General features: G+C 39.3%; 1 protein-coding gene and 1 pseudogene across 5 annotated transcripts; one reads left to right on the top strand and one right to left on the bottom strand.

The window, feature by feature from the left end:
* Positions 1–277: 277 nt before the first annotated feature.
* On the top strand, positions 278–2,129 carry LOC121265229 (annotated as a pseudogene).
* A 465-nt stretch (positions 2,130–2,594) lies between these two features.
* On the bottom strand, positions 2,595–8,502 carry LOC121265228. 5 transcript variants are annotated; one of them, XM_041168773.1, is made up of 5 exons: positions 8,345–8,502; positions 8,185–8,254; positions 4,570–5,844; positions 3,055–4,494; positions 2,595–2,970 (listed from the first exon to the last, which is right to left on the bottom strand). In XM_041168773.1, the coding sequence occupies exons 3-5, from the start codon at positions 5,701–5,703 to the stop codon at positions 2,935–2,937; spliced, it is 2,610 nt and encodes an 869-aa protein (XP_041024707.1). In that variant the 5' UTR covers positions 5,704–5,844; positions 8,185–8,254; positions 8,345–8,502; the 3' UTR covers positions 2,595–2,934. The 5 variants fall into 5 exon arrangements, with proteins under 5 accessions (XP_041024707.1, XP_041024710.1, XP_041024708.1 ...); XM_041168776.1 differs by having other exon boundaries at positions 4,570–5,841; XM_041168774.1 differs by having other exon boundaries at positions 4,570–5,819.
* Between the last annotated feature and the right edge of the window lie 2,778 nt (positions 8,503–11,280).

The raw sequence follows: 11,280 nt of genomic DNA, 5'->3' as shown, positions 1-11,280 counted from the left end.
GGTGAGAATACATCAACTATTCTGTTAATTGTAGTAAAAAAGTAATAATAAAATATTTAATAATAATGAATAATAATAAAAAGTAGGTAAAAAATAATAATAAAATAATAAATAATAGTGAAATATTACGAGAATACTTTAAATATTCTTAATATCCAAATCATTGAAAATCCATTAGACCCATTCATTCATTCAGCCCAGCCCAGCCCAGCCCAGCCCACTCCAGCTCTTTTTCTGTTCCACCGACTATCCAGCCCAGCCTATTTTCCCTCTTCAATCTTCCTCAAATGGCCTTCGTTCCCTTGCCGACATCCAAAGTTTTCGCTCATGATCTCCGAGTGGATAAATACTAAAATAGCAGTCCTAGTCCTCTGAATGGGACAGTTCAAAAACCCCGATCCTAATTCTTCCTCATAATTCTTGGCCTCTCTATAATCAGTCCCTTAATCATGCCGCTTCATGGGTCTAGCTTCTGCTATAACGTGAGTTCTGCGTTTCCTCCTCTAATCTTTTACTTTGCTTGGGAGTTTAAATTCATGGTTCGTTTGGCTCAAGTGCTTATCGTCATACTTGCTGTTATAACTTATCCGAAGCTAAATTGAGTAATTTCCTTGAGATAACTTTTCTGGGTTTATTGACATGTTTAAGTTTCTTGTTCTAGGAAAAACCCACTTTCGAATTTTCTATCTTTGTGGCAGTAGGGTTTGGAAAATATTGTAAATACATATACTTCTGGCTTTTGGTAAGTACGAGATGAGGAAGAAAGTATAAAATGTTTAAACTTGAACAAGTGCTTAACGGCTTTCTCAAGTACTGCAGTTGTGGCTTGATTAAATATCGTGGTTGAGGTTGAAATTGATGAATACTCACTCATATTGAGAGTTTAAGGGTTGTTGAAAAATTAATTTTTTTGAAGTGATTCTCATATTTATTCACTTTTTTCAAAGTGATTGCGTTACGTTTGCGCATTGAACCATCATTTCTCATTATATATTAAATAAAGGTTTACCTAAGTTGATACTAAAATTAGATTACTCAAATTGCATATATGAAGCAGATGGTTTCTTCGTGTGAAAAATGATATGTAAGACAATTAAGTCCAAAGTTTCTGCCTCTCAACATTTGTTTGTTGTCCACAGCACTTTTATGAGTTTCTGTCACTCAGTGTCCTAACGTTTACTTCTATAGGGTATTGCTTCTACCATCAGAGAAGTTTATAGCTTGCCGTGTTCATTTGTCAATAGTTTTGCTACACTTCATCATCTTTCGGAATCTTCCCTGAAGCAATGTGGTGTAGTTTTAGTTAAACCCTTTGGTCGAAGACATAGGGTACAGGTCTTGCCTGGTTGTCGTCACCTCAGTTTGCAAACTGGAAGATCCAGTAAGTCAGATGCTTTGGCATTCTATTTATTGTCTTCAATGCCCCTGTAAGCTTGTACTCATAATTAATGGTTACACTACCCAAGTTTTGTGCATTTCTAACTCTATGTGCTTAGTGCAGAATTATTTCAACAAGATTCCAGTTTGGTCTCAACGAGACCATGTCAAGGGAAGAGAGAGGACACACAGGATCCCTTAGGCGGTGAAAGCATTACAATGGATGAACAAGCCTTAGAGCGGGAGCTGCAGATTGCCATCGCTGAGGAAAACTATGTTGAAGCAGCAAAAATTAGGGATAGCCTTAAAAATCTCCATGAGGATAGCAAGACATCAGTATTGCTAGCAAATGCTCGATTTTACGACTCATTCAAAACTGGGGATTTAGCTGCTATGCAAAAGCTTTGGCCAAAGGCGACGAGGTCTGTGTTGTACACCCAGGTGCAAATGGGATATCGGGTCATGATGATGTTATGGAAAGTTGGGAGTTCGTATGGGCGGACTATGAATTCCCACTAGAGATTCAACTGAAGGATGTGAGGGTTCATGTTAAGGGGGATGTAGGGTATGTTACTTGCAGGGAATTCGTTAAGACTGAAGGTAGCAAATGGGGTGTACAGTTTGCTACAAATGTATTTGAGAGGATTGATGGTCAATGGTTTATCTGTATTCATCATGCTTCACCTATTGATTTGTGAAACCCATCTCAATTTATAGCTTATGAGCAAAAATATTTCTGTTTCTTTTTGCAATTTTGCTTGAATTTGAATTGCACTCTCTCTCTCTCTCCAACACTAGTTACCACAAAGACCAACAAATAAAAAAATTGCAAATCCTGATCTAGTACCCCAAGGCTGTACAATGATATTAGCAAATCGGATATCTTGAGGCAAGCATTCCATAGAAAAGACCTCGCATTATTAAAAGAGAGAATGGAGCATTTATACAGAACTGTGCATGCCTAGAAAAGTATGGCATTACGTTCAGTGTTCTACCTTTTAACGAGCATACAGTAGTTTTAGAGTTCTCCTTTAAGTGGCTATGTTGTACTTGTATAGCTGATGACACTTGCTTTTTGTACAATGGTGATGTTGGTGCAGTAGTAAAACCAACACAAAACTACAATTCCGCCAGAACAGCACAGGCAGTCCAGTTTATAGTGTCCTTTATCAAACTTCGCTGCAGGTACTGATACAATGGTCGAAAACGAAAAGACATCTGAGTTTGGGGAATTCGGGGAATTCTCTCAATGCCTCTTTACTCTTTAGCTATTTTGAAGAGGATTGACAGCTAGATGGCAGGTTCCTTACCTGAAACTAGACCCTTCCAACAGGGGAAAGAGGCGGACTTGGAGCATATTTTGCAGCCGCTCTTCTCTGTATTCTACCATCCTCATTCAGAAAGGGCTCCTTGAAAACTTGTTCCTCAGATATCTTGGTTGTTGCTGGGAGTCCATTGGTCTATTACAGCTTAAAATGGCGACACAAATGAAGAAGGATTGTAAGAAAGAGATCGATGAGTTGAATTCAATCGTGTAGATTCCATCCTTCATTGGCGTCAATCTGAAGAAGGGCGTGCTCTCCTGGGTTCTTCCTGAACATTAGTACAATATTTACAGTTAATTGTAATATGTGAACACTTGCAGATAAAACAGAAGCCTAGATATAAAAGCAGTACCTGGACAAAAAGTTCAACATTGTCCAAAATAGGGCAAGCTTTGGATGTCACATGAATCCTACTGCTTCGGTTCTGGTTGGAAAGAACATGCAGCTTGCAGCCAATATCCCAACCTCCACAGTCACATGATCCATCCCAGCGATCAATCAGTGGCGAAGGCTCTCCTATGTTTGGTGGTCCATGTACAGCGCCTGGAAGTATAACTGTAATACCATCTAAGTTTTTTTTTTCTTTGAAGTTGCAAGAGCATCTGCCTTCTGGCAAACACGTCATGCAGAGCTTCTCCATCAACTCTTTATCACTCTTCATTCCACCAGGGCTTAAGTTTTTAAAAGGGATCTTGACAACAACAGCTGCAAGTTCCCTTTTTGGCGTGAACTTCAATGGTTCCTGATCTTCCTGCATTGGCTCAACACCCAACAAGACAGATTTTCTGACCATATAATCGTTGTGGGAATTCGGTCCGCTCAAATCAGAGAAGCAAGTGCCGGAGGCCTTCATCTGACCAACTACATTATAGACGTAGCCACAACTATCCCTTTTGCTTCCTTGACTTATCCAGCCACCACTTTTCTTTGTAATTTCATTAACAGAGTAAAATGTATAATTTCCGCCTGAGTCATCCTTCCCTGATGAAATCAAATTTTTCATGGTGGCAGCAAGAATGTTTCTGTCGTTCTCAACCCCAAACTTAAACAAAGGTAGCCCATTCTTTACCCTGAGTTGCAAAAGGGCTTGGATGTTCGATGCCTCACGCTTCTCCTTTTGAAGTGAGTGACAGACTCTAGATGGGCTAGAGCTGATGAAATCTAAACTTGCTTTCACTGGCTGAGGGGTTTCAGCAGAATGCAGTGAATTTGCTACCTTGTACCTCAGTATGGGATCAAATAACCTTCTTAAAGGGCTGGACTTAGCTCTGTTAGGAACATTTGGCTTCTCTCTGATTGAAGTATCCAAACATGCAGAAGATTCAGACCTCACGGGACCAGACTTGACACTAGCATTTGAGGAGCTCAACTTCGGTACAGATGAACCCTCCTTGAAACTGAAACTTCTACCCAGACGACCCAAGGTGATGAACCTAAACCGGTGATTGGGTGATGGATTTCTGTCTTTTTTAGTGTCCAGCACTGTGGTTTCTTCATCCGCTGCTTTTGCAGTATGAACATCTGAATTATTAAGCTTGATGTCTAAGTCCTTTCCTTCTGCATATATGCCTTTAGGAAGAATCTTCGATGTCTTGTTTGGGAATTTGGATATGAGCGATGCAACAGATGAAAGCTTATTATGCTGAGCATTGATCAGGCTATCTGGTATCATGTCTGATGTGGGATCGGTCTCTCCAGAAGGCAGTGGGCACGAGTGTGGAACATCAGAACAGATTACTTCAGAGTGAACATCCTTACCAGAAAAGTTACCTGAAAAACTGCTCCTCAGTGCCTCAGATGACTTTTTCTTGGATTCTCTGGGTTGTGAAAGTTGGCATACTTCTTCTGGAAAACTGCTCCTCATTGCCTCAGATGACTTTTTCTTGGATTCTCTGGGTTGTGAAAGTTGGAATACTTCTGAAATTTGATTTTGGGATAACTCTTTTGGTAGGAGGACAATGTTGGTGTGCTCACCCGGGGAACATAGATTAAAGAGATTTATATCTGATTGTTCTAACTCCTCTATCCTCTTCCTATTTTCCCCTCTGCCAGCACCCAGCTTCTCCTTTGAATGAAGAGAGAAACCATGACTTCTCCAATCTGAATGCGATGATCGTATTTCTGAGGGAATTTTCTTATCTCCATCTTTTCTCTTAATATCTGAATCTTGCAACTCTTTTATGCTCTTCTTAGCTTCACCATCCCAAGCACTTGCATCGTACTTCCGACTGAGAGAGATCCCATTAGTTCCTGAGCTAGTTGCAGAATTTCCCATTTCTGAAGTAATCATATGATTTAAATCTTTTCTCTTCCCCTTATCAAGCATTATATCGGAGCAACTTCTGCTAAAAGACTTATATGTCCAGGGTACCTTTTGCTGCCCATCCATGTTGCTCTTGGAAGCAGTCTCAAAATCATGAAATTGTATGGTATTCAGGTCGGACAGTTTGGCATCTTGAGGATGGCCATCCTTGTGAGAAGAGTCGAGACTAGGATGAGGCAAAGGGTGTCGCTCGGAAGACATCTTGCTATGGACTTTACTAGGAAAGGTAGATGACCCATCAGCTGCTTTTAACGATAAATCACAGCTTCTGCATAGTGCATTATCACCTCCTCTTGCAGGGATTCGGTTTTGCTTGTAGTTCCATTTTTCTAGTTGTGCCCAATCTAGAACCCCAAAATTCAAAGCTTTATCTTGGTTGTTTTCTCCTCTCTCAGCACGCTGGAGATAACCTGGCAAATTTGACATGTACTTGACAAGCTCATCTTCTTTACTTGTATTTACCTTGACAAATGACCTCTGACCAGTTCCTGAAGATTTCACTCGGACTTCTAACTTGTCTTGGCACTTTGGACTTCGACTTGCTTGGGGTGATGGAACCCTCTGCTTCACTATCTTACAGTTTTTTTCCTGTTTTGAATTCTTTTTTCGTTCTGAACTGATTACCATTTCTCTGGTAGGTCTTAGGAACTCATTATTTGGATGTACACTAGATGGCATGAATCAAATATTCCCAAGCTTCATTGACACAAATTAGCTTCCAGCGCATGCCCCAGAAGAGGATCTTGCTCACTATTGCACTCTTATTACGCGAAAAGTTCACAAAGCAGCTGCTGCTGAGCATAGGAATCAAATTAGCTGCTGTAATCAAACTTAAAAAGAGAAATGAGGGGAAAAAATATAATATTAAAAAAGCCAAGGCATTTTAGGCCATTGTACAAAAAACAGAACAAAACAAGAAAGTCTTGACTGTCCGATCAAGTACAATGACATTTATATATTTTACCCATTCAGAACCTCATCATCGATTTTCTGGTTAATAGGAAAAAAAATAATAATAAAGTGGGGAGTTTCTAATTTATCAACTGCACAAATCTTGCTGACCATCTCAAGAATTATGGTAAGTATAAGAGTAGTGTATATTTTATGTTGCCGATCCACCGCTCAAAACTACCATGCCGTTCTAATATCAAGTAAACATTATATAATTTATATACAACGAAATTAGAATTTCCAAATATATGCATGTCTCTTCTTTTCTTGACTATGAGAGAATAATTCATTCATATCCCGTTTGGAAATGATATATATGAACACTTTTTTGGCTTCTTATTCTTCTAAGATTGAAGGGATTGACAGAGAAAATGAGCAGCACCATCTTCACTAAGATTGAACGTGAATGCTGGCATCAGTAGTTAACATGTCAAGGTGGACCCATCAGTGAACCAGTGCATACTTCCTGACACTAAATTTACTCAAGCAAGCAAAGTCCGTTGAGTTCTTTCACCCAATTATTTTAACACTTCAACCCGAGCTGAGATTTTATCCTCCTATCGTCTCATTTTCTTCCTGGTGTGATCTTGAGCCGATGTTGAGACATTGGGTACAATTATTTTAAGGCTAATTTCCAAGTATTTGCTATTCCATCAAAGAACTTAACTGTTTGACTTGTACATTTAAAAAAACAAAGCTGGTATCTATGTTCTATTGTATGATTGTATCTCTAGCGTCTTTCTCAAATAGAGAGTTTTCATGCTTTTGCTGAGCTCTCTAATAACACTTCTATAAGAATCTTTGTTGAAAAATAAAAAGGAAAAAGTGTTGGGTTTGTGAAGCCTGATTTTGTTGGTGTGTCAGGTTGAGTGATTTGATGACTCAACCTGACAACGATGAGTTATGATTTTTAGAAGGATTTTCAAAGAGGTTGGGCCATGGAGCGTAGGCTTGGACCGATAGGCCCTTGGAAAAAAATTTTGGCACTGTTAGCCATCGAAAAAGAGCTAGGCAAAAAATTTGCTTGACACCCGCTCAATAGGTGGCTCGAGCGAAGCACGAACAAAGAGTTTGCTTGATAAGTCGCTCGAGCGAAACTCGGACAGAGAGTTCGCTCGAAATGCCCTCGACACTCCACTCGAGTGAATAACATAGAAAAGTGAAAATTAAAATTTCTGCCATATGACATTATAAGTATGTACTTAATGAACAGTTTAGCGTGCTCCAAGTGTTCTGAACAGTGTGATTTCGCTCCAAAATGTATTTTGTGATTCCTCAGTATAATAAAATCCTCTACAACTCTGTGGATGTAGTCACGTTATCGAACTACGTTAATTTTATATCGTGTGATTGATTTGCTTGTGTTTGCTTTCACTTGTTTCCCATTGTCGTTGGTTTTTTCACAACAAAAGGTACCCATCTCGAAGACATATGTACCAGAAAAGAAAATATCGGGCTGCCACACTAAAGACACAAGTTTCTAAATAAAGTCATGAAAGAAATGATGAATTGAAGACAAGCTTCTGCTTGTTATCCAATTTTCTCTACTGATTTAGGTTAATTCATATATGCTTAATCAGAAACAGAAAATTGCTTCCTTTGATACAGAAATTGAATCTTCTTCGAGCAGTGCTTCAGACATCGCAATAGCTTGTTAGTTAAAAAAAAAAAAAAAAAAAAAAAAAAAAAAAAAAAAAAAAACCCTCTGATACGGTTATCAATTTTTTTTCTAAGCCTGATACGTTAACTAAAGAAAATGTAATTCTCCCTACCACCCTCCCGGCTCCCATTTGCAAATATTCTCCAAGATTGAAATAAAACCATGGGTAAAAAAAAAATATGGGAGCCAAATCAAGAAACTCAAAGATCCAAAAAAAAAAAAAAACATCGATCAAAATATCAGATAAATATCAAATCAAGATCTCTTTATCACATCTCAAATATTAAAATATATATATGTAAATTCTAGCTCTGTTTGGTTGCTGAGAAAGCTGATGAAAATAAAAAGCACCGTAAAATATGTAACGAAGTCCTGCATTATCTACCGGAAAGTTGTTCAAATAAAACAGGCCTTTTGTAAGAATGCAAGAATCCATTCTCCTCGTATATTTTCCTCCAGTTTCCAAACAACCAAACGGATCATAAAGAAAACAGAAACGCACAAGCCAAAGATGAGATCACCGTTCCTCGAAGACTAGAGCGGCTTACCTCAACAAAAGGGGGGGGGGGGGGGAATGCAGGTCCCGGAGAGTAGAATTCTCGCAAAAACTCGTCGGTTCTGACAAAGATCCGAAACGTAATAGTCAGTGGAGGCAGAGTCACAAAAAATCTCAAGCCAACGTAGATTACAAGCAAAGAAAAGAATTACCGCAAGAGAAACGAAACCTATGAATCAAGCGTAAAAGTCTTGTCCCTCCGAGCGCCGGAAAGGAAAGAACCGGCGATGACGGGGGAAACGGAGTTCTGTGAGGGCGTTGAAATCTCAGTGAGTGGGAGAGAAAAGAGTGTGAGCTTTTATGTGTATGGGGGGGCTCTTGGCGCAAGGTCGTTTGCTTTTCTAATCGCACGGTTAAAAGCGAGGGAGGGAAGGAGATTGGCTAGCAAGGGACCCAAAGGACAACTCGTTTTCTTTGGGGACGCGAATCCCCAAGCCGATGTGGGGGCCACGGGGTTACGTCAGCACTAGCTCTGATTGGGACATGCCGTGGATGTAGGTGTTTGGGATATTTTTTTGGATCAAAAAGCCGTATTATTGGGAGATAGTAATCATCCCACAAAAATAATATAAAGGAAGGAATGTGGTGTCATTCCTTCTTCTTTAGCTGCTTTGCTCTTTGGTCGATCTAAATGCTTTTCTTTTCTACCGAACAAAACACTTTGGTTCTTTCTTAAAGGTAAAGACGACATCTTTTAAGTGTAAAATCTAATTACACTGGACAAATATAAAAGCCTTGTCATCTTTTGTGTTCAATTTTTATATATTTCCCATTTTTGGTTAGGACATGTCCGGATTTGTAATCATTCCATTGTTTTACATAAGAGAAAGAGAAATGATATTACTTAGCTTCAGAGTTATACCATTCACTTTACTCAATTAATGTGGCGGGTGCTAGGTAGTTTATTGAAAAAAAAAAAACACAAACATAAAAGATAAAGAGGACATATGGTTTCAATTTTCATCTTTTTATATATTCCAATGTCATTTTGTTTTGCACGCGTGCGCGCGCACATATATATATATATATATATATATATATATATATATATATAATATAACATGTGGCAGCATGTGGTAGTGTCACGTCAATTGGACAAAATGAGCAGTATAAGTGGGTTGGTATAATAGCATGTTATGAATTTGAAAGTAGATGATATAATTGATAAAATGTGTAATGGATGACTGTAACGTAACAAAGAAGTAGTGAAGAAAATCACAGTAATTTCATAAATTTGAATTTTTGAGGAATCCAAAAACCTCCAAAATAGAGACTACAATTTTTCAGATTCTAGAATAATCATCTCCTTCCCTTTCCTGCGCATATCATCTGCATGATCCTAACAAACTTACAGTAAAATGACTAAAAAGCCCTTACTACAGATTGTTATTTAAACACAACGTTTTGATTGAAAGCAAATATAAGAAACTACATCGTTTCACCCTATCTCTTGCCTAATAACTAAACGACACCGTAGCTTCCCCCATATGAACCGCACCGATTAGAGCTTCTAAAATTCCCCTTCAGCCTTCAACAACTACACTTTGCCCCAATTCCCTCTCTCTTCATCTTCAATCTCAGAATCAAGCCCCTTCCTTTTCCCTTCTACCATGCTTTTGGTCTCTTCCTTTCGAGCCTCTAACAACCTCTCCTCCTTATAAGACCTTGCCCACAAGGTGTGGGTACAAGGTTCTAAGGCTCCACAAGCTCTCCCAGGTGTTGTCCTCCACGGGAGCTCCAACCCATTGGACCAGAATTTCAGTCACGGCACGGTGGCCCTACTGTTTCATGTGGTGTTCCAAGATCGACTCGGGCTTAGGTATGACTTCCCCTGTCTCGTTTATGCAGTAGAACAGGGATAGATTGAATACTCCTACCAATTTTTTTCTTGAAGCAGGACACGTGAAAGATTAGATGGATCTTGGATGTGGATGGTAGATCTAACCTTTAGGCCACCGATCCCAGCCACTTGATCACCTTGAAAGGCCCATAAAAAGGGGGAGCCAGTTTCAGGTTGGCTCGGCCAATGACTTATATCTATACGGCTGAAGTCAAAGGTACACCTAATCCCCTACATTAAACTCTCTCTCGATCCTCTTCATGTCTGTATAAATTTTCATTCGATCTTGTGCTGCCTTGAGATTGTTCTTCAAGAGTTCTAAAATATGGTTTCTGCTCCTCATGATTTGGTCGATTGTGTTGTTGTTTCAAGTCTCAGGTATATAAGTAATTAGCTTTGGGGGTGGGTATCTGTATAGAGCCTCGAAAGGCGACATCTTTGTCGAATTGTGATAGCCACTATTATACCACCACTTGGCCAGTGGTGTAGCCATTGCCCCCATGTCTTAGGTTTCTGGCTTGCATAACTTCTTAAGTATCCCTCCAAACTTTTATTTAAAGTCTCGGTCTGTCCTTCACTCTGAGGGTGATAGGCAGAGCTAAAACTTAGTGTAGTTCCCTGAAGAGTAAAGAGACTCTTTCAAAATGAGCTAAGGAACATAGGGGCACGGTTCGACACAATAGTTCTTGGCATTCCATGTAACTTGAACACCGAGGATAGAAACACCTGAGCCACACCCCTTTACTATATAGGGATGAGATAGGCCATAAAATGACCATATTTTGTAAACCTATCCACCACTATAAAAATTACAGTAACTCCCTTGGAATTTGGAAGTTCCTATTCGTCCATGCTTGTTAGGGTATTGTTAATGGTTAGATTAGATCAGCTGGGAGAATTGCTTCATATTTAACAGTTTGGCACATCTCACATTCTCGCACCTACTTTTTAATGTCTTTTTCATACTCAACTAGTAAAAATCTCTTTTTGCCCTTTGATAAGTCTTGAGGTACCCTAAATGTCCAGTCATCGGGTCAATGTGTATGTAATGGAGCACCTTCTGAATAAAAGGTAACCCGGGCACTAATATCAATCTTCCTTTCTTCACAAGCAACCCTTGTACAAAAGAAATTCCCTGCTTTAGCTACCCAATCTGAAAACTCCTTGGACATTTGGTAACTCCGTTTTAGTTCCTCCACCCAATTAGATTTTGGAAAAAGAAATATGTGCCAATATCCCTTCCTTGAA

The sequence above is a fragment of the Juglans microcarpa x Juglans regia genome, chromosome 5D (genome assembly GCF_004785595.1).
Source record: "Juglans microcarpa x Juglans regia isolate MS1-56 chromosome 5D, Jm3101_v1.0, whole genome shotgun sequence".
Taxonomy (NCBI): Eukaryota; Viridiplantae; Streptophyta; class Magnoliopsida; order Fagales; family Juglandaceae; genus Juglans; species Juglans microcarpa x Juglans regia.
This window is presented reverse-complemented; position numbering and strand designations above follow the sequence as displayed.

What these genes read in the sequence shown, in the direction of transcription:
- LOC121265228 (XM_041168773.1), bottom strand. Translation starts at nt 5,703, where the DNA reads ATGCCATCTAGTGTACATCCAAATAATGAGTTCCTAAGACCTACCAGA. An exon ending in CCAAGAAAAAGTCATCTGAG is followed by an intron (nt 4,495 to 4,569) that starts GCAATGAGGAGC and finishes AAGTCATCTGAG; the next exon opens with GCACTGAGGAGCAGTTTTTC. An exon ending in ATGTTGAACTTTTTGTCCAG is followed by an intron (nt 2,971 to 3,054) that starts GTACTGCTTTTA and finishes ACTAATGTTCAG; the next exon opens with GAAGAACCCAGGAGAGCACG.